The sequence below is a fragment of the Gopherus flavomarginatus genome, chromosome 10, assembly GCF_025201925.1.
Source record: "Gopherus flavomarginatus isolate rGopFla2 chromosome 10, rGopFla2.mat.asm, whole genome shotgun sequence".
In the NCBI taxonomy this organism is placed as follows: domain Eukaryota; kingdom Metazoa; phylum Chordata; order Testudines; family Testudinidae; genus Gopherus; species Gopherus flavomarginatus.
Window position 1 is genome coordinate 25774656 of NC_066626.1, and position 23862 is coordinate 25798517.

Genomic DNA, 23862 nt, shown 5'->3' on the forward strand with positions numbered 1-23862 from the left:
CAGCCGCACAGCTTTCCCACACCATCGTGGCCGGTAGAGCTGCTCCCTCTGTCCTGCACTTTGACCTTCCCAACATGGCAGGCGCGTGTTGCCGACTGTAATTCCCGAACGGAATGGACACACCCTTACGTAACGCTGAGCCCGACCCTCCCAACATGGCCGACGGGCCCCTCCAGGTCCTGACCTCTCCAATATGGCCGGCCGGTTCCTCCAGGCTCGGACCTTTCCATCATGGCGGACCTCTTCCCCGGTTTGTGCGCCGGCCACGCCCCCGCCCCTTCTTCTCCTCGGGAGACGCGTGTGGAGCCGGTGGCGCTGGCGGGCGACGGGGGCTCGCTCGGCGTGGGCGATGGGCAGGGGTCCTGGGGTGGCGGCCGCGCTGTTCTACGGGGCGGTGGCGGCGCTGGTGCTGCTGGGGGTGCGGGACGTGCTGTTCCTGTACGAGGAGAACCAGTGCAGCATGACCTACATGTACGAGTACCCCGAGTACCTGGTGAGTGCGGGGCCCGCGGGCAGCGGGGCCGGCTGCTTCTCCCTGGGCGCAGCGCCTGGGCACCTGCCCGCCCCGCTCAGTGAGGTGGCCGCTCCCCACAGTGGATGTAACAGGGGTCAGACCTGCCTTTGGCGTGTCACTAGCAAACCGGTTTCTCCGGTTCCCTTCCACGCCCAGGGCGTTTGTCAGTACCCGGCTGCTCTGTTTTAGTCCAAACGTCCCCTGGGTTTCAGTCCTGAGGGGCCATTAGCTCCTCTGCTCTGACCGTCCTGTCTCCCACAGGCCACTGAATCCCCCCGGCTGCAAGCCCTGCAGTCAGGCCAGTAACCTGTGTTTGCCTCTAAGTTGTTAGCGCCTGTGCAGAGAGTTTAGCCTGGCTTGTGGGTCACCAGTGGGTGGTGTTCACACCCTGCACTCTGGTCACTGAAAAACTCTTATCAAGAAAGCAGTTGCATGACTGTTAGAGCGCTACTTTTCTGTAATGAGCTGATTCCTTGTAATTCTGGTTTTGAAGAGAACACCACCTGAATGGTGTGTCATGCAATTTAAAACAAATCTACTTAAAATTGTATTAAGAGTTTGTATGCTGTGGAGAAGCTTGCAAAGCAGCTGCTAGTAGTATATCTTATATAATCTCTCTTCAGCAAGGTAAAAACTGACTTTTTCTGGGGATGTTTGTGAAAGTGATGCTGCACAGAATGCTGTCTCATATACATAACGTAAACAAACCAAAAAGAGTGCTTTTTCTGGAAACTTTCAGTTATAAACAGGTTAGTTTCTACTTGTAGCAATGGTAAGGACAAAACTTTAAGACAAATGAAATTCCATCTCTCATCTGTGAGTGGCAGATGAACCTTTAAGATTTTACAAAGCAAAAATTTGGGGCCAGATTATGATCTCTCAGTGTTTCTTTAAAAGCTTATGATAGATTTCTTATTGTATTATCCTACTTATATCTAATGCATTTTCCCTGTTTCTATCTAAACATGAAATAACAAATAGTATTTAAAAGAGTAAAGAACTCAACTTCAGAGAGAAATATTTTCCATTAGTAATAATTAGCTATATTTGTCAATAATCTATGCATCACATCCCAGGAGAAGGACTTTGCCATTGTCGAGACTAGATTGATGTGCATTGAGCAACCTCACAATTTATTACACAAAGAACCAGCTTTGTGCCAACCTGAGCAAGATGCAGATGACGGCCTTTCATCAACACCAAAAAACCAAGTGGAAACTAAACCTCATCTGGGACCGAATCCCACTGGCTAATCATCTGAACCCTGTCTACCTGGGAGTGACATTGGACCAGACGGTTTCCTTCAAAACAGGGAAAGTTAGCACCTGTAACAATATCCTCTGAAAGTTGGTCTCCTCAAAGTGGGGAGCCAATCCAGTTACTTTGCAAACCACTGCTATCACCTTGTGCTACTCCATACAGTATGCATGTCCAGTTGTCATGGAATAACAGGATGTCTGAAGCCAACACCGAAGGATAACCTGTCCTGACTGGCTGGCATTGCACTACCTGATATCAGGAGGAAGGTAACAAGTCAAAGGGAAAGATCATGGCAAATGAAACTCAAGGCATTCATTATATGATCATATAGGAATAATCAAATGCCTTGTATTATGAAAGATTTATAACCAGTCTTGTGCCTTTGGATATGACAGTTGGCAAGGCACGACTGAGGTTATGGAATGAAAGACTATGTGCAACTGGATGCACTGAAATAGATCTGGCACCCCAGGAAGACTTTTCCAGAAAGCCCAATACAGACTGGTGGCGGTGCCTGAACTGCCTGCGCACGCAGACTGGCAGATTAAAGACTAATATAAAATGGGATTACTTTAATGACACGAATATATGGGAGTGCAGTGAGATGCAGACCATGGAGCACTTACATGTTTGCTAACTCTGGGGAAATCTATACAAAGGAGGATCTCGCTGCGGTGAAAGAAAGAGCCATCTCTTGTGCATGCTTCTGGAAAAACCTCTAGTTTGTGCCAAGGACACAAGAAGAAGTATCTAAAGTGACACTTTCATATGGTGTAGGACATTAATTTGAACAATAAAATCTGATAACTGTTTTTCTTAGTTTTATTAGTGAAAGATAGAAAGATTTTGGGGGTGTTATAAGGACCACTTTGCCCTGAATCAAACGAAGATAGCTATTTTCCTTTGAATTTGCTTTGCAAATTATCCTTTACGATGACAAACATTTTTCAAACACAGGATTATGATTTAATTGCAGAATCTAGTAATAGGAGAAGCCATGCTGTGGAAGAGAGCTGGTGTGTATGCACACACGTTCTGTACTAGTACAGAGCTTTTTGTAAAAATAGTCCCTCCTCAAAACAACTATGGCCATGTCTACATTAGAGAGCTTATAGCAGCACAGCAGTACTGACGCAGCTGCGCTCCTGTAAGATCTCCTGTGTATCCGTTCTATGCCAACGGGAAAGAGCTCTCCCGTCAACATAATTAAACCACCCCCAACGAGAGTGATAGTTATGTTGGTGGGAGAATGTCCGCCAACATACTGCTGTCCCCATTAGCGCTTCTGTTGGTGTAATTTGTCGCTCAGGGAGTGTTTTTTCACATCTCTGAGCAACATAAGTTATATTGACAAAAGTGCTAATGTAGACATGGTTTATGCCTTGTACTTCAAGGATGTTTTATCTATCCACATCCTTCATGAACTTAGATCTTTGGCAGGGACTAGCCTAAATCCTGTTATTGATCTGCTGAATGACTTGTCAGTGGTTGCAGTGTGTAGAATGATGGAGTGCTGATTTTTTTTAATCAAATGTTTCCCAACACAAATAACTTTTAGAAATAAGTCACTATAATAAACTGATATTTAAGCATCCTATATATACTGTACTGCAAATCACTTTTCCAGCTAGTGGTCAGTTATTGTTTGGTGGGTATGAGATGAAAACTGGGAGCGTTGTTTGTGGAGGGGAAAAGCAGTAAAGCACTTTTCTTTAAACAAAGTATTGCACTGCATGTTCTAAACAGGTAACGAAGCAGCAAGTTAATTTCAGGATCTACTAACTTGGGGACTATCACTTTAGAAAAGGAAAGCACAAGTGAAAGCTTACTTAATGTGAATACATGGGCTAACTTGCTTATCACTTCATTAAATAAAATCATATAAGTGATTAGGATCTTTAGAAATATAATATTCAGAACTACCTGTAGCTAAAACCTACTTTAGCTTCAATCTATATAGTACTACCAATTTACAAGTAATTGACAAAATCTCTGTTTTGCTTATAGGACTGGAAGTTGTCTAAATTTAACACTCACCAGCATGACTGTTCTGTTCATTGATTGTCAGCACTAAAATTCTCATTATCTGTCTTTATAAGCAAGTTTTGTGGTGGTGAAAGGTGCAAGATTGAAGTGTCAATCTACAGTACAGTGGTAGAACAAGCAGTGATAGTCCAAGTTTCCCCACACTTCCCTAGCAATATGCCTGAAGTCATAGCTAGAGGGACAACATCACAGAATATTCTGTCTCCAAGTATCTGGCTTTTGTTGATTTGGGGCATGGTGGAGGGGGAAGTTTGGGGAAAGAAAATGAGGTAGACTGGATGGCTTAGGTATTGTATTCTATTATTTATTGCTTGTTTACTGTAGCTCTCAGGAGTTGTACATATACAGAATAAAACCCATCTGCCGTTTATCTTTAAAGTGTCTGTCTAAATGTAACGAAGGCTGGCAGAGACGGAAAGTTATGAGACGAGAATTTGGTGTATGTCAGAGCTATTTAGCCTGACCTTAAGTGGCAAGTATCCACATCACAAAAGGTACGTTCACTATTAATTGGCATTCTTATTTTCAAACACCCAAAAATATGCTAGACACCTCACAAAAACAAATGATGACATGGTACATAGCCTGAGGCACTTACAACCTAAATTTAACATGACAAAATATGAAGGTCCTAAAACTATCTATTTAGAGTTTTATAGTGCTGCCAGTCATCTTAGGCCTGGTCTACAATACGCGTTTATACCGATTTTCGCAGCATTAAACCGATTTAACGCTGCACCCGTCCACACAACGAGTCCCTTTATATCGATATAAAGGGCTCTTTAAACCGGTCTCTGTACTCCTCCCCAACGAGAGGAGTAGCACTGAAATCAGTATCACCAAATCGGATTAGGGTTAGTGTGGCCGCAAATCGACAGTACTGGCCTCCGGGCGGTATCCCACAGTGCACCACTGTGACCGCTCTGGAAAGCAATCTGAACTCGGATGCACTAGCCAGGTAGACAGGAAAAGCCCCGCGAACATTTGAATTGCATTTTCTGTTTGCCCAGCATGGAGCTCTGATCAGCACAGGAGGCGAGGCAGTCCCAAATCCAAAAAGAGCTTCAGCATGGATCGTACGGGAGATACTGGATCTGATCACTGTATGGGGAGACAAATCTGTTCTATCAGAGCTCCGTTACAGAAGACGAAATGCCAAAGCATTTGAAAAAAATCTCCAGGCTGTGATACAGAGTCCACAGCACAGTGCTGTGTGACAAGCGTAACGGAAAGCCAAAGAATCAAATGGACGCTCATGGAGGAAGGGAGGGGGGACTGAGGACTCCAGCTATCCCACAGTCCCGCAGTCTCCGAAAAGTATTTGCATTCTTGGCTGAGCTCCCAATGCCTGTAGGGTCAATCACATTATCCGGGGTGGTTCAGGGTATATCTCGTCAATTTACTCCCCCTCCTCCCCCGTGAGAGAAAAGGGAAAAAAATCGTTTTTTGACTTTTTCAGTGTCACCGTATGTCTAGTGCATGCTGCTGGTAGACACGGTGCTGGGGCAATGAACAGCCGCATCCTCTCCCCTCCCTTCCCCGGTGGCAGATGATACAGTGCAGTAGGACTGGTAGCGTTCCTCATCATCAGCCCCTGAGTGCTCCTGGCTGTCCTCAGGTGAGGTCGGCCGGGGGCACCTGTGTAAAAATAAGAATGACTCCCGGTTATTCCCGGCAGATGGTATAGAACGGCTGGTAACCGTCCTCATCATAGCAACTGGAAGCTGAACTCCATCAGCCCCCCATCCCCCTTCATGTTTAAAGAAAAGATTCTGTACTGCCTGGACTATCATAGCAGCGGGATGCTGTGCTCCTCTCCCCTCCACCGTTTAATGTCCTGCCTGGACTATCATAGCCGCTGGAGGCTGCCTCCCCCTCATTTTATCTCACTAAAAACTCAGTGTTTCTTATTCCTGCATTCTTTATTACTTCATCACACAAATGGGGGGACCCTGCAATGGTAGCCCAGAAGAGTTGTGGGAGGAGGGAAGCAACGGGTGGGGTTGTTGCAGGGACACCCCCTGCATGGCATGCAGCTCATCATTTCTGTGGGATCTGACATAGAGTGGCTATGCTCTCTGGTTCTCTGATACACTGGTTCTCTAGTACACTTGTCCCATATTCTAGGCAGGACTAACTGCCTAACGGGACTCTGGCTGGGGAGCGGGGCCACAGGACTTGCTGGGCTCCAGCTGGGTGAGCGGGACCGCAGAGTTGTGGGGCTCCGGCTGGGAAAGCGGAGCTGCGGGGCCGCCACGGGACTTGCCGCTCTCCAGCCTGGGGAGCGGGACCGGGGGGGTTGCTGGGCTCCGGCCACCTGAGCGGGGCCACGGGGTTGCAGGGCTCCTACCCAGGGAGCTGGGCCAAAAGGCAAAAGCTGACATTAACATTGTTTCGGTCTGTGTGTCACTTGACATGATGCATGATTTCACTTTATTTTTAGATACAACATAAAGGAGGGAATGACCCGGGGGTGTCATAACTTTCCTACTCAGAACTGAACCTTAGAGTTCAGAACATGAGAAGCTAGCAGGAAACCTCCAAACTTAATTACCAGCTTGGATCTGATATCGCTGCCACCAGCCAGAAAATTCCAGTGTCTGGCTCACTCTGGTCTCCCCAAAACCTTCCCTGGGGGACCCCCAGACTCAGATGCCCTGAGTCTCACTACCAAGGGAAATAACCCACTTCCCTTACCCCTCTTTACCTCCTCCCAGATTTCCCCGCCCTGGGTACTCTAGGATATTCCCTGCTTCAAGTCCTTGAAACACAAGTACCGAGAGATCAAATCTCTCCCTCCCTTCACCCAGAGAGTATGCAAAGTCAGGCTTAGTAAATCTAACACAAAGAGATTTTCCCCCTCCCTTCGTTTCTTAGCCGTAACCAGTGAAAAAACTCAAACAGGTCTTAAAAAGAAAGCTTTATATAAAAAGAAAGAAACGGACATAAAAATGGTCTCTGTATCAAGGTGACAATATACAGGGTCAATTGCTTAAAAGAAAAAATGAATAAACAGCCTTATCCAAAAAGAATACAATTCAAAACATTCCAGCAACTACACACATGTAACTACAAAAAAACAATATAAACCTATTGTCTTACTATCCTTGTACTTACAACTTGGAAACAGAAGATTAGAAAACTTGGAGATAGAGAGATCACTCTCAGAGCTGAGAGGGCCACCGAACCAAGACAAAGAACTCACCCCCAAACTTCCCTCCACCCAGTTTTGAAAGTATTTGTCTCCTGATTGGTCCTCTGGTCAGATGTTTCAGGTCACTGTTTGTTAACCCTTTTATAGGTGAAAGAGACATTAACCCTTAGCTATCTGTTTATGACAGGGGGTCATTACCATTTTTGTCTTTGTGTCCCCGGCCGACCTCAGCGAAGGTCAGCCAGGAGCACCCATGACAGCAGCAGACGGTACAGAACGACTGATAACCATCTCTGCTACCTTGCAAAGGCAAATGAATGCTGCTGTGTAGCGCTGCAGTACCACCTCTGTCAGCGGCATCCAGTACACATACAGTGACAAAAGGCAAAACGGGCTCCATGGTTGCCATGCTATGGCGTCTGCCAGTGCAATCCAGGGAAAAAGGGCGTGAAATGATTGTCTGCCGTTGCTTTCACGGAGGAAGGAATGAGTGATGATATTTACCCAGAATCACCCACGACACTGTTTTTGCACCATCATGCATTGGGATCTCAACCCAGAATTCCAGTGGGTGGGGGCGACTGCGGGAACTATGGGATAGCTACAGGATAGCTACCCACAATGCAACGCTCCAGAAATCGATGCTAGTCTCAGTACATGGACGCACACTACTGAATTATTGTGCTTTGTGTGGCTGCGTGCATTCGACTTTATACAATCTGTTTTACAAAACCGGTTTATGTAAAATCGGAATAATCCTGTAGTGTAGACGTACCCATAGTATCTGAGTGCCTTTCACTAAAATCAGTAGCAAAATTCCTAGTAGGTGTCAGGAAGTCTCTAGCATTTTTCTCTGTTTGGAATCTAAACTTAGTTTGTGGTAGGGCTGTTTTGTTTGCTTGTTTGATTAATACAAGTTACGGGAAAGAAGGGGTGTCACAAGTGGACCAAAAAAGCAAGAGGGAAGGGGAGTTGAATGACAGTGCAACAATTGTTTCGTTCAGTTACTCAATAAGTCTCATATGTATCTTTCTGGTTATGTTAACCTGATTTTCTCTCTTTCTCCTTGCTCACTTCTCACAGGTTGTCAAGGCTGATTTCCTCACTCTGGCACTTTGAGTTCAGAAGGTGGGGGCCTGCAAGGAGTCTAAAAATTAATACTGGCCACTCCAGGCTTGTATTAAATTTCCAAGGTTACAGCTTTTCTTTGACCTTGGATGGGTAGGTGCTGTTACCACCCAAGTGCAAAACCCCTTTGAGAACCCAGGAAAACGCACTTGGGAATTTCTTCCTGTGTTACACCTCATTGCATCCCTGACTGACATAGTTATGACACCAAATGTTTGTAGTGTAGACCTGGCCTGACCCTTAATTTTCTCCTCTTGCCATCACCTTCCAACATTCAAGCAAGTGGTGCTGCTCCCAGACTGTTAATTCATCTCTCTACTGTCTTAAAGCAGTATGGCCTATTGAATGTGTGAGTGGACTGGGAGTTAGGAGGTCAGAGTTTTATTCTCATCTCTGTCATGGATTTGTTGTGTGACCTTGGATGAGTCAGTTAACCACAGTGCCTCAGTTCCACCATTTGTAAAAGTAGGATAATGAGGACTTTTCTCAGTGGTAGCAGATGACAGAACAAGGAGCAATTGTCTCAAGTTGCAGTGAGGGAGGTCTCAGTTGGATATTAGGAAAAATGTTTTCACTAGGAGGGTGGTGAAGCACTGGAATGGGTTACTTAGGGAGGTGGTGGAATCTCCTTCCTTAGAAGTTTTTAAGGTCAGGCTTGACAAAGCACTGGTTGGGATGATTTAGTTGGGGATTGGCCCTGCTTTGAGCAGGGGGTTGGATTAGAAGACTTCCTGTGGTCCCTTCCAACCCTGATAATCTATGATTCTATTGACATATTTGTACAGAACTGGAAGATAAAAGTGCTACGTTTGTTCTCAGTAATATTATATTTAATTGCTATATTGAGAATTTCTCTGAATTATTTTAAGTGAATGGTGATGTAGTTCTCTGCAGCTCAGTCTCTTTGAAATAATAGCATTTTGATTTTTTTTCTCTTTGTACATTATATTCTGGTTCTAAGTAACAGTATGGTGAGAAGTCGTAGATAGGTTGCTAGGGTAATGCTCAAAATTATGAATATTTTGCTTCCTTACGAAGTCCATATATTTATTTTAAAATGGTTTATTTTTCCACTTTCTTAGTACCCCCTCTAATTCTGCTGTAGTGATTAGAATTGAACACAGTACTCTTGGTGAGGGTATACTATTAATTTGTACAGTGCCATTATAACATTTTTCATATCGTCCATCCTATTTCTTATGCTTGTTAATAACTGCATTTGTTGACTGCTTCTGCACATTAAGCAGAGGTTTCCATTGAGCTGGCCATAATGATGTTCAGGTCCTTTTTTCTGAGATGGTACAATTAGTCTAGAACAGGGGTTGGCAACCTCTGGCACGTGGCTCACCAGGTACACACCCTGGCAGGCCAGGCCAGTTTGTTTACCTGCTGCGTCCACAGGTTCGGCTGATCGTGGCTCCCACTGGCCGCAGCTTGCTGTTCCAGCCCAATGGGGGCTGCAGGAAGTGGTGCGGGCCAAGGGATGTGCTGGCCACGGTTTCCTCCTGCCCCCATTGGCCTGGAGCGGCGAACTGCGGTCAGTGGGAGCTGCGATCGGTCAAACATGCGGACGCGGCAGGTAAACAGAGTGGCCTGGCCTGCCAGGATGCCAGAAGTTGCTGACCCTTGATCTAGAACCTTGTAAGGAGTATGAGTAAAATATTTTCCACTAAATTGTCTTTTTAATCATTTTAACTGACATTTCAGTTAATTTTGGGGAGGGATAGCTCTGCTCATGTCTGCTACATTGTCTTGCATTTTTGATGTAAATTCCCTTCTTGTATTGCTTTGCCATGTGAAACACATTTCTTTTAATTAGGAAGGGAAGAAGAGTCTGCCATTTCTGTCCTCCTTGTAAAGGTTTCTTTTACTTTAGTCAATCAGTTCTATTTCCCAGGACGTGTACAAAAAATACTAGTACAAGGGGGATGGAGTGTGTGTGCGTGCAGGTTGGTTGGCTGGTTAGTTAGTTATGGGCTCACTGATCCTGGCTCTGTAACTGAGATTGAATTGAGGGTGTAGATAACTCGTAACTCTTTCCCAAGAAATTTCACTAGTTAGACCCTGTTTCCAAGATTCAGACTGTCTGGAGGAAATGCATCTGTAGCATGGTAGAAATCTGCTTTTATTAAAAAACAAAATCAAACCTCATTCAGAGCTCAATGTGATTTTAGTCTAAAGGATGACTGTAAAATGAGTCTCTACTCAATTCATATCTGATATGTGTATACAGAGTCACATCTTCTGACTAGTGACAAAAAATAAGACTTTTTTTTTACTCCTTTCAGGCTTATATGGGTAACACATTTAGGACAAAATGAGCTGGTTTCTATTCTGTCTTGTGCATCACCATCTGAATTGTTTGCTAAATTCTAATTACATATCCAGTCAATTTTATTTGTGAAAAACCCACTGAAGACAGAGGTACCTAGTAGTCCTATTGAGGGCATAATTTAGCCTGCAGGCTCCTTATTACTGGTGTTGATCATTAAGAAGAAAATAACCCAGGTTGCATTTGAGTTCAGACTGAGTGTGAAGAAAACCTCTTGCTTGTAAATGGAGTACATTTGAATTGGAAGCAGGTGAAACACTTTTCAGGTAGAATTGCATTTTAGGGTTTTAACTTTTAAGTCAGGTAAAATTTCATGTCCTGTTTCAGAGTAGAACAATATTTGCACCAGGATGATTCTGGAGCCTTTTATATTTGGGAATAATGACGAGGCCCCAATTTATGCTCCTGATGCCTCAGGAGGAATTTTTAATGGTCTTTGTGACAAGGATTTCCACAAAGCTGTTTTTCCTTTGAGATATAGAAATCAGGTTGGATCTTTATTTTGTGTACAGATATTTCTTCCCTTTTACTTTGATGTAGTTTTATAATTCTGGAAGATGATTATTGCAGTTCACTCAGACCTTGATTCAGAGCTTACTCAAGTCAATGAGAGTTTATTGACATTAGTGCAATTTGGATTAGGATCTTATTATTCAGCTACTGTTGCCTGTTGTTGGCTTCAGCTTTTGAGATTGGTTATATGTAGCAAAACTAATAAGTAAAACTACCAATTTTTTGTTTTATCTTAGTAACTTTTTGTAGGTCCTTACAGCAAAACCCATTTAAGTGGTGCATTTTGTACACCATCAAAATATAAAGATAAAGCAATGTGTAATACATAAGGTACAATACATTGCTGTACACACAGTATGACTTTTTGTTTGCTACAATATATGCACTTGCTCTTCTGAAGCTGAAACAGCAAACAGAAGCGAATGTATTTCACCCTTCCAGGCAATTGTTAGTCAAGAGAATGAGCTTCTGTGTTACAGAAAATGCAAGTCCCAAATTGATTAAAGTTACAATTAAATTACTAAAAGTAGTACAGAGAAAAGAGTATTAGCTGGAGAGACCCACAGGCTGCAGTATATAACACTTTTTTTTTTCTGGTTGCATCATACAGAATAGGTCTCAATTTTTTTTATTTCCTTCACTTACAAATTATAAGAATTTTTGTTTCCCTTTTGTAAATTTGCATAGGCATTACTGAGGCTAGATCCACTTCGTCTGTAATGATGCAAATTGCTTCTTTTGTAGTTACTCTCAATTTGTATTTTAGGAGCCCAAGTATCTTGAATTCTCAGGAGTTGCTAAAGATCCTTCAATTTTAGTCAGATACTGTAGGTTTAACCATATGTATTTGTTGTTACAGAAAATAAAACTACCTAAGAAAATATCCAGACGTTTTCCAGCCTATGAGCTCTATCTCTATGGGGAAGGGAATTATGCTGAAGAAAACAAAAATCTGATATTGACAGGGATTCCAGTTCTCTTCCTTCCTGGGAATGCTGGGAGTTACAAACAAGGTAAGAATGTTGAAAGTTGTACAAACAGAGTTATCTTTTTTAGTTAAAGGCAGGAAGAGTTTAGTCTCTGGAATATTACCAAAGACAGACACTTTTAGTGGTCAAAGCTGCTACAGGAATGATATCCAAATGCCTCATTGCTGCTACTTTAAGTATAAGTAATGGAGACTTTCCTTATGTACAGTGTCCAGGAATAAGGGGCCGTATTCTTAGCTGTAAATTGATGTGACTCAGTTGAAGTCAGTGAAGCTATGCTGCTATTCACCAGCGGAGAACCCAGTTGAAGATGTTTACCTGGAACGAGACTTCACAGTTTTTGAAGTCCATAAAGCCATAGACATATTTGCTCAGCCTCCCATTGCAAAAAGAAAAATAATCCAACTGTAGAGAAATGATTTTAAAAAGTACAGGAGGTTGGTTTTATGGGAGAATTAACATACCAATTACATACCTAGCGAAGTAGACAGAGGACAAAAAGATAGTAAGAATTTGGTTACCTTTTATTCAATACTTAGACAAAGAACATTTAACTGTCCCCTCCCTCCCCCTAAAAAAGCACACCTGTCCTTTTCTTTAATATTAACTCTTGATAGACGTGTATAGTCTGTTTAAAAATATGTAATCAGACATTTCACTCATAATAAAATAACTGAAATGACGCCAAAGGTGTTTTATATATGCTATCTGTAATATAGTAACACTGTAATCAATAGAGAGCTGATGATTATATTCCTGTATAATGTCTCTTTCAACAAATTCTATGATTATTTTTGTGTTTTTGAGATTTACATGACAAGGATTTGTAAACCTGTTAACACTTCATGAATAAATATATAGTAAAACAAAAGCAAAGAAATAGCATAACTTTAAATAACTTGACTCGATAGAATGTATTATTATTTAACCTATTAAGATTACAGATTTAATTCTGGGCCTGATTCCCCCAGTCTTACACCAGCTTTACCCCAGTGTAAGTCCATTGAAATCAAATTGATTTCATGTAAAACTGAAATAATGCACTCTGTTTGATACATGTATATTATCTGTCCAACGATTTAACTAAAAATTTTTACACAGTTCTGTGTGAGGTTAGTTGTCTTAAATTAACTTAACTATGTTATTACATTTTCTTCACTTGACCACAAAGTGTTCTTTGTCCTCTACCCTAGGAAAGCAGCCTCATTTGAGACTAGGGTCAGTGCAACCCTTTCTGTACTGGCAAAAATAGGACCCATATTGTTGCCCTCTGGTGGAAGCTCTTATGTAAATGAGTTCAGATCAGTCCAGGCACCCGGTGTGAAAATACCCCTAAATCATAGTTTCACTATTGCTACCACTCGTGGGCTCCAGTGGTGAGTTTGGGGTCCTATTTTCACTATTGTGGATACATCCTAAAAGGTACTTGTGCTTTAGGAACGCAGCACCTCTGTATGATTCCCACAGGGATCACTCTGTAATTCCTCTAAATTTCACTAACGTAGGCAGGAAAAACCCACAGGCTGCTACTCAAACCAGGTCTGTTTATTTTAAACCATTATTGGCAACCTGGGTGACCTGCAAACATCTAATTGATTTTGACTTGAAGGATATTTTAAAACGGTCATATTGAATAAAAGCACAACTGAATTAGAAGAAGGGGTAAAACTCACTAGCTACTGGAGAATTCTGAGGTCTTTGATATCAAATCTAGTTTTAGATACCTTAAAAATAAGCTTCAACTCCTCCCATCTACAAAAGCGGTTTCGGATTCCCTGCTAGTTACCTGATGGGCAAGTGGCTCCACCTTGGCATGTTGTTCCAAGTCTTAAATGTAGCCTGTTTCTACATTCGGGATAAACTCATTATCTCCTGCTGTACTTCATTCCATTCAGAGACTGGAAGTAATAGTTGTACATTTGTAGAGGAAAATGAAGATATGTGAGTACTTTGCAGTTAAGTAGTGCTTTATGTTTTTGAAAGTGCTGTGCAACCATTAACTAATTTAAATATAGCATAATGAGTGTTATTCTGAAGACAGTCATTCTTCATTAGACCATTACTCGTTTTATAAAGTGCTTTGAAACAGACTTACTCAGCGCTCTAATGGTGATGTTAAAAAACTCTGTGCTTTTGTAAACAATTAGTATATGCCCCAAAATAGTATCTTTGTTAAGATGATGTCACGGAGTCACCAGGCGATGCTCTGGAACAGCTCCCCACAAAGCCAGTCAGGACCTTGGGGAGCCTCCTCTCCCTTGGAGCAGACTTGTTCAGGGCAAGAAGCTCACACGTCTTCACCTCCTGGGTCTCTCCTTGGAGCATTCAGCATCTTCTGCCCCTCCGTGCGTTTCCCACAGCGAGCCCAGCCAGGCGGGGTCCTGGGGAAGCCACAGGGTCCTGCACCCCCACTCCGCAGTCAGATGTGACTCTCAGCCAGCCAGTAAAACAGAGGTTTATTCGATGACAGGAACAAGGTCTAAAACAGAGCTTGTGGGTACCACGAACCGGACCCCTCGGCCGGGTCCATTCTGGGGGGCAGTGAGCCGGACCCCTGTGTCCGCCCTCAGCCAGCTCCAGACTAACAACCACCTCCAGCCCCTCCTCCTCTGCTCAGTTCCTTTCCCCGGCCAGGAGGTCACCTGATCTCTTTGTCTCCAACACCTTCAGTTGGCACCTTTGCAGAGGAGGGGCCCAGGCCATCAGTTGCTAGGAGACAGAGGGTCAGGCATTTAGGTGCACTGGGCCTTTGCTCTGCTAGATACTTAAGAACTGCCTAGGGGACACTGAGGCACCAACACAGTATTCAGAGAAAACATTAAGTTCATCACAGATGAATAAATAAGCCTTGCACACACTTAGCCAATGAATAACTTATGCTGACTTTTTTAACCTTCAAAGGTGCTTTGTTAATTCTTTTGACTGAAATTATACCTACTTTGTCATAATGACATAGTAAAACATTTAATAATGTATGTTATTGCAACCAAACTGAAGGTCATATATCTAGGAACAAAAAATGCAGGTTGTACCTACAGAATGAGGGAACTGTATCCTGGAAAGCTGTGACTCTGAAAAGGATTTAGGGATCATAGTGGACAAACATAAACTCCCAGGGCGATGCTAATGCAATACTTGGATGTATAAACAGAGGAGTAGTTAAGTGATTTTACCACTATATGTGGCGTTTCTGAGCCTGCTAACAGAATACTGCATCCAGTTTTGGTGTCCCCATTTTAAAAAAGAATATTGAAAAATGGGATAGAGAAGAGGCACAAAAATTATTTGATAGCTGCAAAAATACCTTACCGTGAGGCTAAAAGATCAAGAAGAGACTTGGTTAAAGTGTATAAGTACCTTTATGTGGAGAAAATATCCTGTACTAAAGATCTCTTTTAATCTAGGGGAGAGGGGCATAACAAAGACTAGTGGCTGGAAGTTAAAGCCAGACAAATTTGTATTAGAAATAAGGTACAAAGTTAACAGTGAAGTTGATTAACCATTGGAACAAACTATCAAGGAAAGTGATGGAGCTCCCTCTCTTGAAGTCTTCAATTCAAGACTGGATTTTTTTCTGGAAGATATGCCTTGGTCAAGAACAAGTTTTTGGGCTCAATATAATACAGAAAAGTAACTGGATGAAATTCTATGGCCTGTATTATACAGGTGGTCAGATTAGATGATTTATGGTCCCTTTTGATCTTAAAATATATTAGTCTTACCAGAGTGCTGTGGGAATTATTTAATATCTGTTCAGTGCTTTGAATGTGGTGTTTAGCTTTTCCAACAGCGCTCGTTGCGGTTGTTCAATAACTGAATCTCCGCAGTAAGAGGATATTTCCAGGGGTGAATAAAGACAAAGCAGGATCTAGATCTCAAAATGTGTTGCTCTATAGGAGAGACTGGCATTTTGTCCCCAGACAGACTTGTCCTCATGCTCAAGCTTTCTTCCTTGTAGTCTTCATACTAGGGCTGTCAAGTGATTAAAAAAATCGTGTGACGTCAGTTACAACAGTGTCATGCAATTGCCTGTTCTCACTTTCAGATGACATTGTAAATAAGAAGCAGGCAGCATTACCTCCTGTAAATGTAAACAAATTTGTTCATCTTAGCAATTGTCTGAACAAGAAGTAGGATTAAATGGACTTGTAGGCTCTGAAGTTTTACATTGTTTTGTTTTTGAGACAGTTCTGTAAAAAAAAAAAAAAATCTACATTTGTAAGTTGCACTTTCATGATAAAGAGATTGCACTATACTATTTCTTTTGTTTATCATTTTTACAGTGCAAATATTTGTAATAAAAATTAATATAAAGTGAGCACTGTACACTTTTGTATTCTGTGATGTAACTAAAGTCGATATATTTGAAATTAGAAAAACATCCAAAATATTTAATACGTTTCAGTTGGTATCTGTGGCTTAATGATGCAATTAATCGCAATTAACTTTTTAAATTGCGATTCAATTTTTGAGTTAATCACGTGAGTTAACTGTGATTCATTGACAGCCCTGCTTTATACTATCTTCACAAACTAGTCATTTGCAGTGCAAACTAACTGTGCAGTTTCTAAGAGCTATATTTGCAGCCCCTACTGATAGTGATTCCCTCTGTTTCCTCCTCTCTCAGTGGTAACTGAGTGTCAGCATTACAGTGAGAAGGCCATGCTCAGTAGCAGCCAGGGCTGGACAGGGAAAGTAGGATTTTTATCTCTGCAAGACTGAAGATTTGGGGAAGAAAGGAGTGGGAGAAACACATCTGCTCTTGTGGTGAAAATTAAGGGAAAAGTGCTTTCTCCATGGCTCCATGTAGTTTGGAAGTCAAGCTGCCCAGGTCCCAGGTTCTGCAAAGAACTAATTGGAAGACCCTAGCAATGGTAGTGCATCTACCATAAGGCTAATATATTCCCCTTGCTAGGCTGTGCTGTTGATGGGTAAGGAGGAGAAAACCAGATCTGGAGGAGATTTAACACCTGTGGTCAAATCTGATGCTCTTGAGCAAATTGTATATAATCCAAACAAACTCTCTTTTCAGTGGTCATGGAGCTTTATTATATGGATAACTGATTTAATCTTGCAATGAGTATGGCACTACTTTGTAGTTAATTTATCTATAAAGTTTCCCTCCTCTTTCTTATCAGGTTGTGATTTTTTTTTTTTTGTTTTTGGTAAGTTTTTTGATATGAAACTTTCAGTATTCTTTGAATGCTTTTTTTCTGTAAAATGGAAAATATATATATATTTTTTATCAACTGATATTTTTCATCCGAATTTCTCATGTATGTATGTATGTCTTAAAACAAGGGAAGTAAACTTATAGGTTGGTAAAAGAGGAAAGCTTTCCACTCTTTTTTGATGCATACAAATGATTTGCATTAAGTGAACACTGGTCAAGATTATAGAACTTGAATATCCAGTGGTAGTAAGATAACGTTTGTTTTTGACCAGCTACATAGTGACTTGTTTGTATTGGACACTCCAACTGAGAGTAGTAGCATTGACTACAGTTAGAAGAAAGATGTTTCTGTGATTAACTAGTGCAATTTCTTTTCCTAGTACGTTCTCTTGGCTCTATAGCGCTTAGAAAAGCAGAAGACATTGACTTCAAGTACCATTTCAATTTCTTCACTGTCAATTTTAATGAGGAGCTGGTTGCACTATATGGTGGTAGTCTGCAAAGACAAACCAGATTTGTGCACGAGTGCATTAAAGTAATTCTTAAGCTGTACAAGGTAAGATGTGACGTATCCACATGAATAGTATTTTGAGTTCATTTCCTTTTCTCCTAAAAACTGGAATGGGATTTTTGTTCAGTGAGAAATTGTGGGATGGAAATTCTAAATTGTAATAGATATATTGGCTATTAATTATGTGGTGTAAATTATGTGGATGAGAGAAAAATACTCCTTAGTGATTTTGGAAGACCAAAGCATCTAAAATATGGGTCAGTTAGTAACAATTTGTCAAACTATTAAACCAGACTGTTTTCTTTGAGCAACATGATTGATTTCAGAGAAAAATGTAGAACTGTTAACTAAATGATAGGTCAATGTCTAAGACCTTGTCTACACTACAAGGGAAATTTGATCTAAGCTACGTAATTTGAGTTACTTGAATAGGATACGTGAATACTCTAGTAGCTTACATCTGCTTACTGTGGGGTCCACACTAGGCGATGTCGATGAGAGAGTGACCTGCGGTCCACTTAGTGGGTCTGCACTAGACCTGCTAAATCAACCGCCGATGCAATGATCACCACTTGTCAATCTCCCAGTAAGTGTAGACAAACCCTAAGTTTCATCTGCTTGTTCAAATGAATGTTCTCAAATTCTAATTTTGAGTGATTTGCTATTTTCTTTTTCTGAAGGATCAAGAATTTGCTCCAAGCAGTGTTGCAATAGTAGGTCATTCCATGGGTGGTCTTGTTGCAAGAGCATTGCCCACTCTAAAGAATTTTAAGCCTGAATTTATGAACCTCCTCATTACACACGCCACACCTCATGTTGCACCTGTAATGCCTTTAGACAAATATCTTACTGGTAAGTTTACTTCAGTTAAATGTTGCATTGGGCACTATGTTTCTTTCTTAATGCTTAAGTGTGTGTGTGTGAGAGAGAATCTGCCGCATTACTGTGACCTGAAAACACATTGTTATGGAAAAAGAGAGATGCTCTTAGATATTCTAATCTTCCACTCTCTTTTTCCTGTTTGACAGAACTGGGACACTAAAAGAACATCAGTTTATATCACATAAATATCAAAATATTGTCCTTCAGCTTTTAACTTGACCTTTGGTGTAGTAGGAGGATTACTTAATTTCCAGCATTTTGCACAGAAAATAGAAGTAATTTGGAACCTTGTAAATTACAGCTCAAAGCAATTTCCTGTTTTTCCTCCATGAGCTAATGCTTCTTTGTGTTAAACCTTCATATTCAAAATTATCTTCTCTTCTGAGTGAATACCTAGTTATTTTGTTACTTTTTATGTAATTTGCCAAGTTTCATCCTGCCCACTCAGTGAACTCAAAGGTATTTGGGTGGGGCAGTGAGAATATTAAATACAAATATTGGTCTTAATTGAGATTAAATGTTTGAAGATAGCGTAAAACATACAAATCTACAGAGCCCAAAAGGAGAAAAGAATTACTGTATTGACATTATATCAATACCCTACAATATTTTAATTTTTATGAAGTTAGACTTGATAAGAATGCACATTTCAAAAGTTATGAATCTGTACTGTGCATTGGGTGACCAGGTGTCCGGTTTTCGACCAGAACACCCGATCGAAAAGGGACCCTGGTTGCTCTGGTCAGCATTGTCAAGCAGGGTGTTAAAAGACCGTTTGGCGGTGCTGTAGAGCTAAGGCAGGCTAGTCCCTACCTGTCCTGGCACTGTGCTGCGCCCTGGAAGTGGCCAGCAGGTCCAGCTCCTAGGTGGGGGGCCCAAAGGGCTCCATGCCTACCCCTGCCCCAAGCACTGGCACCGCACTCCCATTGGCCAGGAACTGCGGCCAATGGGAGTTGCAGGGGTGGTGCTGGTGGCAAGAGCAGCGCGCAGAGCTGCCTGTGGACCTCCGCCTAGCAGCAGTACCTGCTAGCCACTTTTGGGGTGCAGTGTGGTGCCAGGACAGGCAGGAAGTCTGCCTTAGCTCTGTTGGTGACCGGGAGCCCCTACCCCAGCCCTGTGCCCCCTTCCACACCCTGAACCCCTCTGCCCCACTCCCAGCCTGGAGCCCCTCCTGCACCCACAGCCCACACCCCCTGTTAGAGCCCTCACCCTCTTCCACACCCCAACTCTCTGCCCCAGTCCAGTGAAACTGAGTGAGAGTGGGGGAGAGTGAGCCACCGAGGGAGGGGGGAAATGCAGTGAGCAGGGGGGCGGGGCCTCAGGGAAGAGGCGGGGCTAGGGCGTTTGGTTTTGTGCAATTAGAAAGTTGGCAACCCTAACTGTGCAGCAGTATATTTTATTGTGCTGCTATATGTAGAATTTTTTGTGTTCTATCTTTTTGTTTTTGTTTTTCTGGCAGCTAAGCATGGGTGATTCCTATCCCCTTGATTTTGTCACTGCTGCCTTTCTATTAATTTCTCCTTGTACTGTTGACTGATATCACAAATGCATACTTCCATTTGGCCTTTCTTATCGATCACTGTTACAGTACTATGTACGGGCCATTACAGGGTTTCGTTGTGTGTTGCGGTTGATGTCTTGACCTTTCTCATCATGAGACTAAATATTTGGAAGCGCATCTTCAGCTGGTGTAAAAAAGCATAGTTGCAGCTGACTTACATCATCACCCTTGCATTGAAATACAGTATTGTTTTCTAACACAAGACTCAAAAATGGGAATGGAAACTTGACTGCTGGGTGGGCTGCCAGCATAGCTCACAAAAAACGTTCTTATTAAATGCTGTGAAAAAATTTCCACTGTTTCTTTGTATAAAGTGAATTTTAATCTATTTTCAATTTTTTTAAAGATTTTTATACAGCTGTAAACAATCATTGGATTTTAAAGGCCCAAGATGTAAGAAATCTAACTACTCTTTCTGTGGCGGGAGGATTCAGAGATTACCAAGTTCGTTCAGGACTCGCTTTTCTGCCCAGATTAAGCCAACATAGCCGTGCCTTATTTGTTGTGGTAAAATATATTTTTTAATTGTCTTCTAATGGTATTATGTTAACTGTTATGGGGCTGTATGTACCTGTGTCTGAATACAGTATGTAAGGCGTAGTATAATAAATTCTTATTGCAATACTACTTGGTTTGAAAGAACACATCTGATAATGAGATGTGCTGTATACAAATTTCACTTTGGAGCGCAAAGGTGAGGTGGAGAAAATATTTCATTTTGCAGTTACTTTTTCCACTCTGCTTCATAATCCTCAGACACGGTGGATTTAAAGCAACTTGCGTCACTAGTAATAAATAACTGGAAATTTGTTTTCTTTAAACTGCTTTGTAACAGAACTCAGTTGGCTAGTAACTAAGAGCATAACCAAAGGGTAGTATTGGACAATGGTTATTTTCAACAAAGACTTTTTCATGTGCTGTTCCATAGTGGTGGTCTTGTATACATACGCTGAGCACGAGGTACCAGAAGTTTACAACATGTATATTGAAGAATGGTACATGGCATCTTTGTTATGCTGATAACACCCAGATTTATATTTCTATCTCCCCCAACCCTATTGGAGGTATGGAGAGATTTACCTGGAGTCAAATGGAAATTTGGGTGTTGGCTAGTGACTGGAAACTCAACCCAGACAAGTGAATTATTTCCCTACTGCTGTTTACCCCATGCTATAATGATTACATTGAAAGTTCGAAATAATCCCTGTCTGTTGAGAGGTGCTTTCCATTCATTTTGAGGTTTGCAGCCTGTGAATCTTGTTGAATTCCTACCTGATTCTGAGTATCCAGGTGGTAGCCGTAGTCAGGAGTATCATCTTTTTTGGTAATAAATTTGCATGATTTTAGAGTTGGTGCAGACCTCACAGTGGAGATCTATGCCTTTCTCACCTCAAAGCTGAGCTATTAAAAAATGTTCTACATGAGACTCTGTCTTTATATTATTAGGGAACTGCAGTTGGTGCAGAACATAAAGGCACTTTAACTGGCTTTTCACTCACTTTGCAGTTCTGCTCCATGGTCTTCCATGGCTATCAGTTGACTTTTGGTTGAAATTTAAGATGTTTGTTTTAACCTGCAAAGCTCTAAATGGGATCTTGACTTTTACAAGTTCAACTCTCCCCCCAGAGTGGTAGGACAGAAATTGTGATGCTCTAAGGCTAAAAGGTTAAATGGTTGAAATGTACAGTTGATTAATATTCTTTGGAGGTGGGAGGTATAGGTGTGTGTCTTGGTACCAGATGGAACATAACAGAACCATTTCCCCCTCTGTTCCACCCTGGGTCTGTCAGAGTCCAGAATTGGTGACATTCAGGCTACTTTGCAAGACTGTCCTACTTTCCCAGGTTTTGGATGTGGATGGATAATTGGGAACATGGGATAATAGAATCAATTTAAATAAGTTGAGAGAAAAAAATTATTTTTTTCAGGAAGCTAATCTTAGCTTTGAGAAAAATGATGTAGTTTTCTTTAAAATAAATAAATTAATTAACCATGACAATTCAAAGTCCATTCCTGAAGTGATAAGGTTTTTTCCTCAGCTTTATCTTAAGGCTAACCAAGCTTTTGTTAAATGTATAAAAGCCCATCTTATTAATAAATATTCAGACATAAATCACAAATAAATTTTCAAATTTCTAATGTTTAAATGTTGAATCCCCAAAAAGCTAATATATTTCTTCCTCCCTTCTCCTCACACCCAAACAGAGCTCAGCAGTGCCTAGAACTTGGGCCTCAACAGACCACCTCTCCATAGTATGGTAAGTAAAGAAGTTAAGTAATTGACCTGACATCTTTCTCCATCTTACCTTCATCACCTTTTATACATTAATTTAATTTCAGAGTGTAATATTCTGAAAATACCCTTTTTGGTGTTGCATTTTTAAATATAGTGTTCCTTATGTTTTGTTCTAGGTGTAAAGAATTGATCTTGGCTACCATTAGGGCATTTTTTGATCTTATTGATGAAACCACCAAACAGGTTTGTAGTTCCCATCTCCTGCATGCCCCATAAATACTAGGAGGAAGGTGGGGATTTTCTCCCCTCAACAAAGTGATGTTTTAGCTACCATTGTAATAGTCAGGGACAAATACTTTATATTACTTTCTGATAATTCTGTATCATGTTGAAAAAATTACTGGCTTTTTGATGTCTAGTGCTCCAGAATCTTGTGTGTTGGGTTCTGTGAAGAATGTGACAATGCTTCAGTTTTTGCTGCTGGCTGAGTGGATGAGTTAATTATAGCTGGGCTAAAACCCTGACCTCACTGTGATAGAATTAGTTGAACAGGCCTGGGACATTGCGATTCTGAACAAATCTGCTCAGCTGTACTGTGACAAGGTATACAAATTTGCTTACATATAGTGTCCTGTTGCAAATTATTTTAACAAAACAAAACCCCTCTATGTAAATTTGGAATGCCTACTTAAGGGAAACCAAGGGAAAAGCTGATGTGTTTCTTCTTTTCTTCTCTTTCTTCCTATTTATTTAATCTTTTAACTCCCTCGGTCTCATTTTTCTTTTCTACCTGCTTAAGTGTTATGTTGCCGCTGCACGTTACTCTTTTGAAAAACTATTTGAAGAACCTTTCACCATATTTCATCTTATTCCTGAAGCTTTGTGTAATTTTACAGCAATAAAAATGAAGAACTGGGGACAAGACTGAGAGGTTGTCGTTCTTTGAGGGCTTCACTGGTCTCTGAAGCTTGTTCAGTTGGATATAGGGAAGTTAACTGGTCTGTTGGGGGTAAAAATTTTCAGAACTCATTGGGGATGACTGTAATACTCAGAAATGGCAAAGCTATATTTGCAGGAAGTAGGAGGAAACTTACTTTGGGAGATTGATTTTTTTAAAAAAAGAAATGGCGTAGGTTTGAAGCTACTCAGACATTTGAAGTGTGAGCTGGGCCCAGGAAGTTGGATTAAGGGGTGCAAGCAAGTGAATCAGTTATAGGTAAGGCTGTGACTCTGTCACTGAGGTTGCAGAAGTCATGGATTCTGTGACTTTATGCAACCTCTGTGACTTTTGCAGCTGCAATGGCCGGTGCAGCTGATCCCAGGGCTGCCAGAGCAGCTGGCCCTAGGTACCCTGCAGCCAGCTGCACCAGGTGCTGCTCAAGTGGTCCCAGGATGGCTGGCCCTGAGGAGCGCCTGAGCAGCAGTCCCAGGGGCAGCTCTGGGGCCAGCTGCTCCAACCACTGCTCAGGCAGCCCGGGGCAACTGGCCCTGGGAAGTGCCCCAGGGAGCACCAAAGCAGCAGTCCCCAGGGCCTTGGAGCCAGTGCAGAGGCTAGCCTTCAGC

The 23862-nt window shown here is 41.7% G+C and overlaps 1 protein-coding gene across 4 annotated transcripts in view; it reads left to right on the forward strand.

Moving 5' to 3' along the window:
• The first annotated feature begins 277 nt into the window (after positions 1–277).
• The window catches only part of PGAP1 (post-GPI attachment to proteins inositol deacylase 1), a 60986-nt gene continuing 37401 nt past the window's right edge, over positions 278–23862 (forward strand). For 2 of the 4 annotated variants that reach the window (XM_050969495.1, XM_050969496.1), the window contains exons 1-7: positions 279–493; positions 11807–11960; positions 17490–17665; positions 18301–18472; positions 20410–20570; positions 22269–22321; positions 22476–22542. In XM_050969495.1, the coding sequence (XP_050825452.1) occupies positions 350–493; positions 11807–11960; positions 17490–17665; positions 18301–18472; positions 20410–20570; positions 22269–22321; positions 22476–22542 (927 nt within the window). In that variant the 5' untranslated portion in view covers positions 279–349. Of the gene's footprint in view, positions 494–11806; positions 11961–17489; positions 17666–18300; positions 18473–20409; positions 20571–22268; positions 22322–22475; positions 22543–23862 lie in introns of all 4 variants that reach the window. The other 2 variants (XM_050969494.1, XM_050969497.1) reach the window with 2 other exon arrangements.